Source organism: Blennius ocellaris (genome assembly GCF_963422515.1).
Source record: "Blennius ocellaris genome assembly, chromosome: 2".
Lineage (NCBI taxonomy): Eukaryota > Metazoa > Chordata > Actinopteri > Blenniiformes > Blenniidae > Blennius > Blennius ocellaris.
Window position 1 is genome coordinate 25,170,713 of NC_137651.1, and position 15,718 is coordinate 25,186,430.

At 45.8% G+C, this 15,718-nt stretch overlaps 3 protein-coding genes across 3 annotated transcripts; 2 read left to right on the forward strand and 1 right to left on the reverse strand.

Annotated features, from left to right (window-relative positions):
- Positions 1–490: 490 nt before the first annotated feature.
- tmem97 (transmembrane protein 97) lies at positions 491–2,965 on the forward strand (the record flags this gene model as incomplete). Its single annotated transcript, XM_080510935.1, has 3 exons — positions 491–605; positions 1,930–2,074; positions 2,697–2,965. The coding sequence occupies exons 1-3, from the start codon at positions 492–494 to the stop codon at positions 2,963–2,965; spliced, it is 528 nt and encodes a 175-aa protein (XP_080367061.1). The 5' UTR covers position 491.
- A 924-nt stretch (positions 2,966–3,889) lies between these two features.
- LOC308136176 (zona pellucida sperm-binding protein 3-like) lies at positions 3,890–4,749 on the reverse strand. Its single transcript, XM_080504416.1, has 5 exons — positions 4,561–4,749; positions 4,390–4,492; positions 4,229–4,311; positions 4,059–4,156; positions 3,890–3,986 (listed from the first exon to the last, which is right to left on the reverse strand). The coding sequence occupies exons 1-5, from the start codon at positions 4,686–4,688 to the stop codon at positions 3,937–3,939; spliced, it is 462 nt and encodes a 153-aa protein (XP_080360542.1). The 5' UTR covers positions 4,689–4,749; the 3' UTR covers positions 3,890–3,936.
- A 2,159-nt stretch (positions 4,750–6,908) lies between these two features.
- On the forward strand, positions 6,909–12,749 carry nek3 (NIMA related kinase 3). The gene is made up of 13 exons (XM_080511657.1): positions 6,909–7,122; positions 7,638–7,731; positions 7,840–7,937; positions 8,035–8,118; positions 8,313–8,380; positions 8,469–8,555; positions 9,995–10,049; positions 10,458–10,658; positions 10,876–10,987; positions 11,091–11,249; positions 11,506–11,637; positions 11,778–11,895; positions 12,490–12,749. Exons 1-13 carry the CDS (start codon positions 7,006–7,008, stop codon positions 12,554–12,556), a joined length of 1,392 nt encoding a protein of 463 aa, XP_080367783.1. The 5' UTR covers positions 6,909–7,005; the 3' UTR covers positions 12,557–12,749.
- The last annotated feature ends 2,969 nt before the right edge of the window (positions 12,750–15,718 follow it).

Here is a 15,718-nt window from a genome sequence, read left to right on the forward strand (position 1 = left end):
TGTGGTGGTGTTTACATGTGTAAGAGAGAGCGAGAGAAACGACTCCAAATGATCCATCAATCCGTTTCTTAATTTTACATTTATTAATATGCCATATCATGTCAGTCTTTGTGAAGAAGCATAAAACAAATTATTCCAGCATGTACTTTTTGTGTGTGGAAATTCGGCGAGTGATGATTATTATAGATAGACTACTCCTTCCTAAAGTACAAATAAATAGACTTGAGGCGCTGCGTGCCCTGTCCAAGTTGGGTTTGACGACCGGATCAAGATGGCGGCCGTATTACCTGCGCTGCGGCAGCCAAATGGGGCGTCTACTCTTACTAATGTCTGTGGCGCGTATCGCGTGGTGCGTTCAGGAACGCCCCGGTCTTCCTACGCAGCCAATGAGGTTGAACGTGTAAACATGCGTTTTTGTGACACACGGTTGAACTGAACTTTGGGACATCGAAGCTTGAAGTGTGTAAATCGCCCTGAAAGAAGAAGAGACCATGGCTATTCGCGTGTTGGAAATCCTCTTTTTCTTCTATTTCTCTTCCCACATTCCAATCACGTTGTTGATCGACTTGCAGGCGCTGCTGCCTGCAGACGTTTACCCTCAGCCGGTGAGTGACGTCACTGACAGCCGGTAGAAGCGAGCTGCCCCGAGACTGTAACGGGGCTTGTTTTAATGCTCCATGCACGGGCGTGACGTGCGGAACTTTGACGTACGAAATCACCATTAAAGAAAGTGTGCGCCATTTGTACACCTCGCGGCTCCCGATCCCAGCCTGCAGGGGGCGGTGCACAAAACTCACAAAGCAGCGTTTAAAGTGCGACCCCATTCCCGCGAACGTCACCGCTCCATGCGCCTCTGGGATTTTTGTTAACTGCACGTGCGGGGGGGGGAGCGACGCTGAAGAGGAGGAGGACTGAAGACTTGGTTTGAAAAAAAATAAACAATAAAGCTGCAAATACTGAGAACAAAAGATTTGACTTATAGATGCGGATTTGCTTCAGTGTCACACTTCAACAGAGGAAACATTTTATTCTAAACAATAGTTGCGTGCTCCACTGGTAGGATCACCTGCTGGTGTTGAAGAGAAAAAAAGTTTACTTCTTCTGATCCAATGTAATACTGCTGTGGATGGAAGTGTGTTTGTGATGCACTGCCCCCTGCAGTTTGGGAACGGGAGTATAAACAGTACGGACGTTCTCCCATGCTGATTCTGCACGTCGTTGCCCACGTGTCAAGCATAAAACAGCCTTTATGGTATAGTGAGAGTGGAGGTCGCCCCTCCAGGGTTACCGTATGTGTGCACAGGGTACGCATGACATCAAAATCATCATCCGCTGGCCCCCCACCCCACGCAAAACTCACCCCAATTGTTTTCGTGCTATTGTTTGATGTGTCTTTTGTTTTGGGGATAAGATCCATCCCAACCAGTAGATGACACTGTGGAGAATCGAGGGACAGCATATTTCCACCGTCTCTCCACAGGTATAACGATAAAAATGGTTTTATTAAGCCCAACAGAGTCCAAATGTTAGTCTAGCCTTACTTAGGTCGCCCCGACCCTCTGCGGTCGGCCGCTCACCCCAAATTGTGAGAAAACACATTTCCCTGAAAAACACGATTTGTGCTTAATCTCTACCAGGTCATGTGACCTACTGACTCCAAGTCAGTATTGGATCACATAAGAGCATAAGCTGGTGAAGCTACAGCTCTATCCTCAACGTTGTAGTGGTTGTTTTTATTAATATTCACATTTTTATGAAGAAAATACTTTACAGAAGTTCAATAACTCCCAGGTTAATCATGTCTGCCACACAGGCCGGCTCAGACACATGAGTTTATTTGAAAATCAACAAGGTAACCAGATCGTTTCAAAACGCCTTTTATTTTGAAAACTGAAAGCTCTCTCTCTTTCGTTCCCCCCCCCCCGACAGGCCAAGGACCTGTTGAAGTGGTACGCCGAGGCGTTCAGGGACCCCATGGTGCTGGACCCTCCCGCCTGGTTCCAGTCCTTCATCTTCTGCGAGGCTCTGTTCCAGCTGCCGTTCTTCCCCGTGGCGGCTTTCGCTTTCCTCAAGGGTCAGGATGCATTTCTGTCATCTTCGTCGTCTCTATTATTGCGTTTATTTACTTGTCTAATTCAGTTCTTGGTTCAACGTAAGAGTGTTGTGAATGTCCTAGTTTTCCCAGCTAAATTCAACCTCCAGTACAGAGAATTTTTTATGTAATTTTGATCTATTTGACAATGCTGCTCTGAAAAAGGCTCAGCTCATGATTAGGCCAATCATTTCTAAAAGATGGTCACATTTCCCTCAAATTGACAATCTGATTTTTTTTTTTTTAACTACAAATTATGAGAAAAAATAATATGTTCTGCCATTATTGTGATTTGAAATCTTAAAATTAAAATTCTTGAGGGTAAAACACTTGGTTCTGATCGAGTTCCAAAATGTGGATTTTCATTTTATTTATAGAGTTGAGTTGTAGTTTTATCACCATGATTTGTGGAGAAACGTTCAGTAAAACACTGTGTGGATGAATGGAATTCATTTTGAGTGATTAGAAAATGCAGAATGAACCTCGTCTTACCTTTTCACTCACTTTTTGCAGTTTTTCTGTTGGGCCCGTTTACGTTACGCCATTTCACGTGAACAAGCTTTTTGTTTGAGAAAAAAAAAAAAATCCCTCTGTCCACGTACAGGCGGCTGCAAGTGGATCCGCACTCCGGCCATCATCTACTCCGCCCATGTGGCCACCACGCTGGTGCCCATCCTGGCCCACATCCTCTTCTCCCAGTTCCCCACGGAGCCCCACGCCGGTCCCCAGACGCCCCGGCAGCGCTGGCTGCTGGTCTCCATCTACGCTCCGTACCTGCTGGTTCCTGTGCTGCTGCTGCTCACCATGCTGACGTCCTCCGCCTACAACAGCCCCGCCTCCGCCCACACAGCCAGAGCCAAGAAGAGGAGCTGAGACCGTTTCATCGCTTTGGAGGTTTTCTTGTTAAATGGTTCCTTGTAGAACGTAACTGGTTTTTATCATTCTTATGATACAAGACCTTCCTGTAAAGTAAATGAATTTTTTTTTTTTTTTTTTTTTAAACAACCAGAGAAAGGCTACCATATCTGCTCAGTGTGACGACGGCCTCCTACTGTGAAACGCTGAATTGATTGACGTCAGTCACCCAGTCGCCAACATTCACACACACAGCCGTGCAAAGTGTTCAGTGTGTCCATCGGGAGCAGTTTGGAGTTCTCAGCTCAGGGACACTGAGAGAAATGGGGAATTGAACTTGCAACCTTGCGGGGTACCCACTTTACCATGTAATTTATAGTTTACAAACTGCACTAAACCTGCAAAAATAGATTTTAACCTCCAAGTGCAGTTTATTGCTGCGCTTACATTTTTTTTTTTTAAAGTGACTCCTTCATACTTGAATCATTGTAAAACATCATGACGGCTCAAATATCCTCTCATACCATTTTACACTGAAGTTTTGCATTCATACATATCCTTTCAGACAGTGCTCTCGGTTCTGAAGTCCAGATTCACCCTGTAATCAAAAGCCCCCTTTCTACCAGTAAAAACTATTGTCTCGGAGTTGCTCATTTCTGGCTTTGTGCATGAACTCGGCAGTTTCAAATTCTACCAGATCGTGGAGTTTCAGTAGGCTGGATTTGATACACAAGGCATTAGTGTGGTCCTGGAAGCCCTGAGCACCAGTCTGATGGTCCTGGAAGCCCTCTGAACCAGTCTAATGGCTCTTTTCAGGAGTGTGCGCGATGGTCCCAGTGATGATTTGTACGAGTTTCCCCAAACTTCCACAGCACTTCAAACACAAGTACACTGACTAAATGCAGCTTAAAACTCAAGCACCAACTACTTTCACTTGTAAAATGCACCTTTATTCCCTCCCCCACAATTTTAAAAGAAAAAAAAAGTCCTCATTGGATAATCAGAGGGCCGACGATCAGCTCAGCATCCCACTTCACATCTGAAGAGACAGAATTGGTCGTCGTCACATTTGGACAAGATAAATGCTGAGGTGTTTGTTAACAAGAGTTACCTTTCTCGCTTGAATCCAAGGATCGAGCTTTCCTCATTCCACAGGTGGAGGCACAGCAACTACAGAAATGGTCCTTCCCACCAACAGCCCTCCAGCGGCTTGAGGAGCAGGTACACAAGTTAGTGCGATTAGAATTTAGACAGGATCAAGGACTCAAGGCCTTCTCATACCCGTCAGTAAACGAGCACGCCTTGTGCTCAATGGTGGTTGGAGTGGAAGTTGGGACAGCTTTCACATAGCAGGAGACGAACAGCTATTTAAAAAAAAGAAAAAATTATAACCGGATGCATAGAGAGGAGACACTTCCATCAGTAGGAATCATTTCCCATACCATCTTGAGTGGATGAAAGCTGGAAGCCACAACCTGAAACTGCAGCGTCTCAGGCTGCGACAGAGGCATGAACCTGGAGGGGCTGTACCTGCCACCCAGACAGCTGTGGAGACGCCTCGCGTTACAACACATCTGCAGCACGTTCAAGCATCTCTGCAGCCAAACACCTACCCGTGGCTTCTGATGAACTCTTGTTTAGAGTCATGAGTGAATCCTGGCATTCTGGCGGCAACGCAATGGTCCACAAACACTTTGAGGGGCGCATGCGTCGACTGCATCACAGACACCTCAAAGTTCATGACGTCCGCCAAGGTATACTTGTTTGAGGATCTCTCAACAGTCCAGTCATCTGGAGGGGAAAAGAACAAAACTAATTCACTGCAGTGTGGAAGTCTTGAGCTTAAACTATGAAAGTCTGGAAACGAACCACTCTTGAGCTTCAGTGTGAACTGGGGTTGCTCCACAACGTTGTTGTGGGGTCCCTTCAAAGGCCCAATGCTCACACGGTTCTTCCTAAAATGGCAAAGAACACCCATTTGTGATAAGCAGCTATAAAAACACACAACATTCAATCCAGATCAATTAAAAGACAATGCAACATCTACTGTATTAGATGAAGTTGGTGGAAATCCAACGAAAGGGTTCGGCTAAATTCTCAACCAAAGTCGGGGGGGGGGGGGGGGGGGGGGGGATGACATTCCAGTCTAGTAGTCCCTGCTGGGGCGTAAAAACTGACAAAACAAGACTTGTAAAAGTCAGACACCTTGCTCCCAATGCAAACATGCTAAAGGTCAAGCAATTTTAAACTACCAAGTGACAGTCTATATACTCGTGTCCCAGAGTTAAACTGGACCATTACAAACCGTTCCACGTTTTAATTCACCTCTTGTAGTGGCACTCGACACCAATGGCAGCACTCTGGCTTCTGGTGATGACGCCTGTGCTCAGCACTGCAGGACTGTACAACAGCACAAAGGCATAAATGAAGACTTTGTCCGTCATCTGAGGGAGAATCAGAAGAGTAGTGAGGAAAACAAAACTTCCAAAGGGAATGCCAATCAGACAATTGAATTAAGAAGGCCATACCACCAGTTTGCTGCCACAGCTGTGCAGGTCAGACTCAAAAACCAGCACGTGAGCCGTTTCATCCATCTCTGTGGCTGGACAGCCACCAAGTGCCAGTTCCTCTGGCTTAATCAGCTTGCCAAGGCCCAGCAGGTCCTGACTAACTTCCACAAAGATCTTGTTTTCCCCACACCTCACAGCAAGACGGTTGGACGTCACCAGCTGCTGCGGTTTGGACTCAGTCTGAAGCTCCATCACGGGAGTCACGGGGTCTTCTGGAAACTTCCAGGAGAAAGGGAGCACTGCCTCGGCCTGCTTCCTCTGGAGCCTGTTAGTTTGCTGGGCGGACCAACGGGGGTGCTTCCTCTCAGCCATTGCTGCCGTCTTGGCTTCAGCTGCTGCAGCCTTCTGCACTCCGGCCTCCCTGCGGGTCGGCACACCCGAACCGTAGAGCCGAGCAGCACCAAGGCTGACACAGGCAAGCGCAAAGCTAAGCACAATAAACTGTCCACACCCCATTGTTTAGCGAGAGGATGGTCTGGGAGCAGGCCCTTTAAAAAATGTGGCCTAATGACCTTAATTCTCCTCCACAGGTGTGGCTGACCCAGCTGGATGCCGCGAACTGATTGGTCAGTAAGGGTGTGGTTCACACAAGGTTCACACATTGCTGTTGAAGAAAAGTAAAAAAACAAAAATGCAACATTAAAAATGAAATTGACTTTGAAATTAAAATAAAAGGCTCTGGACAGTGGCTGGCAGCTGTCGTTACCATCTGAGGATTGCTCTCTTTAAACATTATGGACATCTACTTAAACTGGCAGCTTGTTTATTGCTACGGGGCTGGATTTCAACTACTTTTTGTAAAGTGGTACAAAGTTGAACTGAGTTTTTGTACAGTAATTAGTAATCCGATGACCGCTCATATAAATATATGATGGAAAGCTCATCGTACACATTCTTGGCAATGCAGTTTGAATGCATAAAATCATCACACAGCTGTTACTGTATTATTTAGAGACGCCGTCCCAAACCTTTTTCGTAAATTGGTCAATTGAATCCAATGATCGGATCAAATTCGCCGCGCCGTTTCCTAATACGTGTTAAATTCAAGCTGAGGTAAGTCGAGCTTGTCGTCTGCTGCCATCTGGCGGCCACGTGGTGTAACGTCGTTCACGCGCGGCTCCGGCACACGGAAGTCGCTTTGTAATGATCCAGGTGGAGGACGAGCTGCAGGCTCGTCTCTTCTAATGTCAACACTCAGGTTTGGACACACCGCACTGAACTATACACTCGCCTGAATAGGAAAACATAATACAGGAGAACGTGAGAAGTGTGTTGTTTTGTCTCTATTTATTTATTATTTTTTTATAAATGTCTATATAAATATACCGGCAGGTGGCGGTAATGCACCAATTGGTTGTTTGCCAACCGCCATAAAGAAGAAGAAGAAGCATCACCACCACTAGCAGCAGCAGCAGAAGAAGAAGAAGAAGACCCGTCTCTTCAGTTTCTGATGTTATTATTCAGTTTTGCGCTTCCCGGACAGACTAAATGGAGAACTATTCCCTCCTGAAAGTCATCGGAGAAGGTTCCTTCGGCCGCGCCGTGTTGGTCCGGTGTGAAAGCAGCCAGGAACATTATGTGATGAAAGAAATCCAGCTGCCAAAGGTGCGTGTAAACAAAACATTGTCACGTTGATCTTTATTTTTCAGATTTAAGGCATCATAATTGCTGCAAACCCTCAGAGAGGGAGCTTGTCCCGATAAAGAATATGCATGGAGAAACTAAAACATCATTAGATTTGTTTCCAGATTGTTGTGGTCACTTCTATGGACTTGCGCGCACACACACACACACGCACACACACACACACACACACACACACACACACACACACACACACACACACACACACACACACACACACATATATATATATAATCTGTACTGTATTCTCATGTAGTCTACTATACAGTGTTAGAGACAGCCATCCAAACTCAGCACTTCATCCCGGTTCTTGTTTGCAGTGGTCAGTTCCATGCTTGGACATCGTTTCAGTTCTCAGCTGAGTTTATTCCAAAGGCTATGAGAATGTTATTTGCGCATTTGCCGATAACCTCCCAGATTACACGTTTGCATAAATCGGGAACGCATCCATGCTGCTTGTATTTGCATTTCCACAGAAACAGCCCAAGTTGGAGTATTCCAGGAGGGAAGCCGTCCTGCTGGCCACGATGAAACATCCTCACATTGTGGCCTTCAGGGAGGCATTTGAAAGTAATTTCACCCCAAGTCCACACACGTACTCAAACAAGTTCCTGTAAAAAAAAAAAAAAAGTTATTGCAGTGTATTTTTGAAGGGTACAGTTGTGGTTGTTTGTCCAGCTGATGACCTCCTGTGCATCGTCATGGAGTACTGCAGCGGAGGAGATCTGCTCCGGAGGATACAGCATCAGAAAAACACTCAGTTCTGCCTGGATAATGTATGCACTGATCACCTGCAGGTATTTTCACAATTGACTCTCATTGCTTCTTTCACGTAGCCCTTTCCTGTTTGTTTTGTTTTTTGTTGTTGTCCAGATTCTGAAGTGGTTCGCTCAGATGTGTGCAGGTGCAAAACACATCCATGACAAGCAGGTTCTGCACAGAGATCTCAAGTCCAAGGTGCTGTCGTGTCGGGGTGATAGTCTGTCGTTATTACCTGATTTCATGTAAACGGAGGGGAGATTGTCGGCCTTTTCCATTTTGTATCATTTACCTTTGAATGATGGCGCAAGAAGTGAATAATTCAGTTTAATGGTTGTTTGCATGCTGCTCTTATTTTTATATGACGAGTCTTCTCTCGCTGCCTCACACAGAACATTTTCCTGACACATAATGGGACAATCAAGCTTGGAGATTTTGGCTCTGCATGTATCCTGAAGAGGTAATGAAGGATTTGATTTAATCCCTAGTGGGCTTTTTTTTGTTGCTCTTTTTAAATCTCTGGGGGTTTTTTTGTTTTTATTTGAAAGCTCAAAGGCTCATGCTCGTACATATGTTGGGACCCCATATTACGTGGCACCAGAAATCTGGGACAACAGGCCGTACAACAATAAGAGGTAAGACACTGCAGCTGTCTGCCTTCATACCATTGTTTATATGACGTCAGGTAAAAACCATTGAAAAACCTTGGGAATCCCTGTAAGAGCGTTGATGATACTATGGGTCCGACACATCGTAAAGATCCCAGACTCTACGTTTACAATGCTCGACCAGTATCGCTGCAATTTAACAAAAGACCACATGCAGTGAACATAATTACCCGTCTTGGCTTTACATTTCCAGCACAGCGGTGAAACGTCGGGGGGTCCATTTTATTCTTAATGGCAGGTGTTATATGAACACAATGTACAATTCTGATCTGTATTGACATGGTCTGATTGCACACAGATATATTCGTAGCGTTGGACCAGACCTTCTGCTGGGGCTGGGCGACATGGCCTCAAGTCAAGATCACCATATATACAGCAGTTCACCCCGATAACGACTCCGCTGCACACAAAAAAACTGTTTTGGCCACTAGATGTCGCAGTTATATCGATCGTATGACTCCCCTGGAACGATTTATTGCCACTTTAAAGGACTGTACAACTACACAGTCTGAAAATATATGAAGACGATACAAATGAAGTACTTTTAGTTAAGATTTGTTGAAGAGCTGATCAGCACAGATCACTTGAAATGAGAACGACTGAGAGCGGATTATATAGTGACTTGGTCTGTATTGCACCTGAAAACATGGGATTTCTCCACCTAATTCTCCTTGAAAGAAGTTGCATATTTTGTGTATAAACTGAATTTTCACGTCCAGCCTGACGGACGAAAGTCACTGTTGGTAATTATTCCCACACGTTTTGGCTTTGGAAACACACCCGAACCTTCAGGTCAGGGTCATGAGCTCTCAGATATACTTGGCCGACCAATAGCAACACAGGGCGACACGACACTACAGCTGCTTCGTTATCTAAAACCTTCTGTATTACGAGCGCCGTCAAAAAGACTATATTGTTAAAATGGAAAGATTTCCACCACTCGTCAGTTAAATCTACTTGCCTGTCATTAAATCCATCTGTCCATCCACCTTCTTTCCTGCTTTTCCAGTTCAGGGACACACTATGGATCGATGGATCCTTAAATCCAGCAGTCTCAAATGACAACTCTTGAGTCCAATGAGAAAAAAACAAAAAAACCTGGTCATCATTTATACAATACCTACGGTACTGGACCCTCTCGACCTCCACAGGACTCGAACAAACCAGACTATTATAACACTGTTATGCATCAACTCTCCAGTTCCTTTGACAGCCATGATGGTCATGGGTGATCGATGGGTGAATAAATCATGAATCATCACCAACAAAGAGCTTTTGGAGCTCAGCTCACCGAGTTTATGCAACCCATGTGTCTGTTAACCAGCATTCTGTCAGTGTGACTGAGCGCTTCGTGACAAATGTCTGGTGTGACTGAATAACCTCGTCTGTCCCCGTGTCTCCTGCAGTGACGTGTGGTCTCTGGGCTGCGTCCTCTACGAGCTCTGCACGCTGCGCCACCCGGTACGCCTCCTGTGTGAAGCCGTTGTCGTCTAATGCTGCAGGCCCACTGTCTTCAGCTCACTGCCATATTTTTTATTTTTTTTGGTTGCGATCTGGTTTGTTCTCCCAGAGCAGGCGTCACCAAATCGGAGGACCTGGGTCCGGATGATCCGGACTGAGTGGCGGTTCTGTTCGGACCCGTGACCAGTCTCCATCAATTCACCAGAATAGATCATTTTCATGCAGCATCCCAGTTCTCTCATTACGCTAAACAGAATAATTAAGAGAAAAAGTTATGTTCAATGACGTGTTTGCATTTTTTTTCCTCTTTTTAAAGAGCCTCTTTTTTTTTATTTCTGGTTTCCTGCAGATGTTACCCGTGTCCCAGAGATTCTCATGTTTCTCTCTCTGCCTCTCCCCCTGGTCCAGTTCCAGGCGCCGAGCTGGAAGAGCTTGATCCTGAAGGTGTGTCGGGGTGCGTACCCTCCCCTCCCGGGCCACTTGCCCTACGAGCTGCAGCACTTGGTCAAGCAGATGTTTAAGACCAACCCCAGAGACAGACCGTCCCTGCACACCATCCTCACCTCCCACCGGGTGTCCCGTCTCCTGCGGACACATCTGCCCCCGCAGGTAGGAACACTCCACTCGCCCTGTTGCACCCGGTGAGATTTTATGGCCGCCTGTCGTGACACAACACTGAAGTGAGAACTTCAGCTCTTGCGCAACTTCCCCAGCTGCGGTAACCCGATGTGGAGTCTGACCTTTGACAAGCCTGCTGTTGGTTCAGATGGCCGCGGAGCGCATGTTATGCATTTGATTTACAGCGCCGCTTTGAATCTTTCAACAGGCGGAGGCGACGGCGTTGGCGAGGCGGACCAAGCGATGGAACCGGGAAGAGGGGGAGAAGGTGCTCAGTCTCCTGGGAGAGAAGAGTTTAATCCAATCAGCCACATTTGAAGGTAGAGAACAACATTGTCACATAAGAAAAACAAAAAAAACCAGTTGTGAAACGTGCAATTCTGGGAACAAAATGTGAAAATAAGTCTTCAAACGCACGTGCAGGTGGAGAATTTCCCCAAAGCTGCAGTGAAGTCAGTGAGCCTCGACCTCGGAAGCGGTGGCCCGCCGAGCCTTCGGACTCCATCCTACAGGAATTGGCCGACCGCAGCCTGCTCTCATCAGACGGCATGGCCTCAACCACTTCTCACATCCACACACAAAGTAAGACTGAAGACTTGCATGCAGGCCAATGCAGCGTGACCAATTACGCAGTGGAAAGATGTTCTGTTGCCCGCGACAAGCCAAGGGGAAGCATGTCTGGTTGGGTAGAGTGTGGATCCGAGGACAGAGCCTTGCGGAATGCCGCGGGTGCGGGAATATGACGGAACAGTGGTACACAGTGTTTATGTGGAGGGACGGCGGGAAAATGTTAATGTCCCGAAACCGAAAGTGAGCGTTTGTGCCGCTGTTTCTGCAGGCGTGTCCGAGGAGCCGGCGCCCAGACAGCAGAGGAGGCGGTGGGATCGGGAGCCTCCCGAGAGGCTTCTGAGTCTGTTGGAAAAGGCCCGACTCAGCAAAGCGTTCAGCACCTTCCTAATAAAAAGAGGAGGTCCGCAGATATCCAAACACACAAACCTATCACGTTAACGACGAAACGTCCTAATTAGAACTCTTCCGTCTTAAGAAGTCTTCACGTGGCTGTGTAGTGATGCGATTTCCTTTTTTTTTTTTTTTTTTTTTTTTTTTTAGATGAAGATCCTCTCGTGGGCCCGCTCTGCCCACTGCCGGGTGACGACACTGACGGTCCAGAGCCAGAAGTCACCGTGGACGAGTACCGACTGCAGCCACGCTCCGACGACGAGGACACGTCAGTCACTCCAAAATATTCCTCTGTTTGATATGACAATCACATTATATTTCCTCCAGCTCTGGGCTCGGCAACCATCATGACCAAAAGAGCCGATTTCAGGATTTAACCAGCAAATAAAATCTATTAGACGACACAAAGCATCAAATATCTATCAATTAAGGAGGGAACTACATTTATATAATGTCAAAACTCCTCCGAGGAGAGTCGAAGAGAAGAAACCTTCTTAAACACCATTTTCTCATGCTAGGAAGCACGTGTCTGTGAAGGTCACGCTTAAAGCGCTCATCAAACCCTCGTCAGTGTAAAATACTTTTTAACATCTCATTTAATTGCATCCAACGTAAAATTGCTCCAGCAAAAGTCTTTGTCGGGAAAATGGTGCAGTTCTCGGCTTTTTAGTAGAAAATGAATGCCGTTTGTGATTATTTTCCATGAAGAGTAAATTATTACGCAGCCTCAGAGAGACGCCCCAGCGTTTTTCTCGGAATATATATGACTATATTTATTCTCTGTCCTCTTTCTTTGTTTTAAACCCGCAGGTTTGTGACTTGTTGCGTAAAGCTGTTGTGTCTTTATCTTTTCTCCTCACAGGGACTTCGAGGAAGACTCGCCGTGTGACTGGATCCACGAAGCTGAGAAAATGTTTTCAGAACATTAAATCCTTGTTTGCTGTGAGCAGCTACAGCTACAAGGCTCTTATTAATGTTTACACGTCTACAAAGCCAGCTTCTTCCACGTGCAACACCACGTCTTATAACGTCTCAAAGAGGTTTCTTAAGCAGAATTTTAGGCTCTGCTCTTTTTTTGTTTCTGCGTCGAGACATTTAAATTAAATCTCATGGATTTGTTGTTCGAAAGTCTTTTTTTTTTTTTTCCCTTCACGTGTCTGTTTCTGATTTGATCGGAGCATCTGCTTGTGTTGCTGTTCAAGTTACTAACGATAACATTCCCAGTAGATTGAGGCCGTCTGGCAGCTCCTGTTTGGCTTGTCGGGGAGGGGAAGCAGGAAATATTAGCCTCGGACAAGCCGGGTCTTCCCGGGGTCATACAATTTTGAGGGCGGCTGCATCTTTTGAAGTCCATTTCCTCTCTCATATCAACATGTTCAGTCACTGGTATTCTTCTGACGGGACCTTAACAAACCACACATCTGGCTCCTTCTGCTGTCGTGTGGTTTCGGCTTTGCCCCAGATGAAAGCGCCGGGCGTTTCCTGCAGCAGACGTCCTTTGTTTCACCAGCAGGTGGAGTTGGACTCAGTCGTGGAGCCTTTGTGGCTTTACAGATTATGATTTGAGATATTGGAAGTCATTTAAGAAGTGGCAGTGAGTGCCTGCTGTATGCAAATCCCATCTCTGTCATTTGTTGGCACTTAAAGTAGCATGGCGCTTGGTGCATATAGAGGAGCAAGTGGGACCTGTTATTCTGCCTGACAATCGGGAATAAATGGAAACAATAGGGCGATGTGAAGTTTGGCAGCAATTGAAACACAAGCTGAGCCTCACCCTCAGTCGCTTGTCCTCAACAGGATGCAGATACTCCAGGTTCTTGAGTCAACAAAACCATAATGATGCTGATTCACCAACAGTCGCAGCGGGGATAGATTATCCTGCTGCCAAAGTTCCTCCAGAGGCCAAAAACCTCCCGCCGGCTGACAGGGCTCCTTGCTTCCAGGGTCTCCAGCCACATATCTGCCCACACTGTGTTTTATAGAGGAAGCTAAGGCTCAGCCCTTATCTCCACGCCACAAAGAGTCCTCATTCAGCCCCCACCTCCCCCCCCGGGCCTTCTCACAAAATTATTTATATTTCCTCTCGTGCCTCCAAATATGTTCATGTTCAGTGAAGATACAGATAAGGTGGAGCTGAGTTAGTCATTGTGTTCTGTGTCCTGCAGATATGAGGGTCTCATGAGGGGACGGACTCTATTGCTGAGCGTAATGACTATTAATAGTATTCAGACCACCAGTGACAGAGGCTTGGTTGCCTTGATCGGATGCTCATCCGTAAGAAAGACACTCAAAATGTATTGATTCGTCATTGATTTATTGGCGAGGCCACAGGACAGCATCTCGTACAGTCAAGGTTTTTTGCAGGTGATGGAAAAGTCGTTCCACCCTTACAGCTCTTGATGGTCTATTTATAGATTTGATCTGATTTGATGTGATAAAACCGAGAGCAGGCCTGTCAAATATGTGTCGCGATCAAACGTCTACTTTGATGTCATCTGCACAGATGTGGTGAATATGCGTAGCTACACACTGATACCAATATACTTGTACTCTTGAAAGATCCCTCATACAACCCAGCAAGGATTACATGACATCTTATGTCAGCAAAGTCCCCCACAGATATGCAATAAACCAGGATTTATGTCAGAGGTTTGGAGATTCTTTGGTATTGAGAAGGACAGGAGTAAGACTGATTGTAAATCAGGTTCTGCCAAAACATCGAGAGGAATCGAAACAAATATACAGGACAAATATGTTCCTGTGTTTGTGTTGGTGTAAGTGTGATTGAAATAGCAATGCTGATGGGATATGAAGCATGCTGTTGGGTGAATAGTGAAATTAAATCAGTTCTTGTAATTGTAAATCTGGTTCCATTGAAGTCAATGCCTCACCGCACGTCACATAACTATCCCCGTTTAGGAAGATATCCACTAGCAAACACTTTAATGACCCGGTTGGTGGCGAAATTATGAGAAGATCGAACAAATTAGAGTGGTGATTAAAAAAAAAAAAAAATACCCACCAGGAAGATAAAGTAAGTAACAATTCAGAAACTGTCATCCAAGAATATTTAAGTGGAGGGATAATCACTAAGCACCCACGACAGAATAAATGTAATTATCTTTTTGTTATTGTCTTATTCCTCAATTATTTTGGGAGCCTTGCAAAAAAAATCCAAATAAAAAAAATGTGTATATATATTTATATTGAACAGAAATTGTACATGGAGCCAATAAAACCTCAGAAATGGGCCTTAAAATCCTTTTTCTTTTGTGCCCCTAATTGGACTGTGGGCATTAAATGGCTCGACCTGTTCAAAAAGGTACAAATAAACCCTGAGTGAAGCTGCACTCTATAAAACATAGAAAGCCATATAAGCAGATGAAGAGAGGCTTCCTCCTGCAGGAAGGATGTGCAGTCTGCTGTCACTCAGTGGCGATAAAAGGGTCGACTCAGGAGTGTATGTTGGAACGAAGTGGGTCTGTGTGAAACCTTCCTCCTCTTCATCCCTGGACCTTCCTCTTCCTCCTCCTCCTCCTCCTCCTCCTCCTCCTCCTCCATGACATCACCTGACAGGACAGTATCTCCGGGGCTCTCAGAAAGATGGAGCACCGGCGGGTTTGGCCTGGAGTCTGTTGTGTCGGGTTTCAACCTGGCCTGTCAGTTACAATCCACATGGAAAACATTTGATATATTGCGATGTAATCATGAATCAGAATTTACTGTGTCGCCTGAGAGTTCATGATTGTGATTATTGAGATAAAGCAGGTTGCCAGTACAGTGCTATAATAACAACTGTGTGCTGCAGGCATGGGCAAAGTACTTCCTGCCTCACCCAGCAGAAAGTACCCAGCTGGAACCAGTGCTTGCTGGTACATGGAGGGTCTGCAGGACAAGAGCATCCTGCGCAGATCCCCAGTTTCCAATGTACACATCAACTAACCTCATATATCATAGACTCTTTTTTTTTTCTAACGACAGATAGATGCAGGAAAGAGTTTACCTCGCTGACATGTTTCAACTGCATCTGTCGTCTTCCTCAGAGCGTCATCTGGCCTGTGACGACGTGTCGGTCTCGATTTCTATATTTT

Bases quoted from the DNA above. Each gene is read 5' to 3' on its own strand.
- LOC308136176 (XM_080504416.1), bottom strand. From the start codon at position 4,688: ATGAACTTTGAGGTGTCTGTGATGCAGTCGACGCATGCGCCCCTCAAA. The intron at 4,493-4,560 runs GTAGGTGTTTGG...GCGTCTCCACAG, and splicing joins GAGTTCATCAGAAGCCACGG to CTGTCTGGGTGGCAGGTACA. The intron at 4,312-4,389 runs GTATGGGAAATG...TTTTTTAAATAG, and splicing joins GCTTTCATCCACTCAAGATG to CTGTTCGTCTCCTGCTATGT.
- nek3 (XM_080511657.1), top strand. From the start codon at position 7,006: ATGGAGAACTATTCCCTCCTGAAAGTCATCGGAGAAGGTTCCTTCGGC. The intron at 7,732-7,839 runs GTAATTTCACCC...TTGTTTGTCCAG, and splicing joins CTTCAGGGAGGCATTTGAAA to CTGATGACCTCCTGTGCATC. The intron at 11,896-12,489 runs GTCAGTCACTCC...TTCTCCTCACAG, and splicing joins CGCTCCGACGACGAGGACAC to GGACTTCGAGGAAGACTCGC.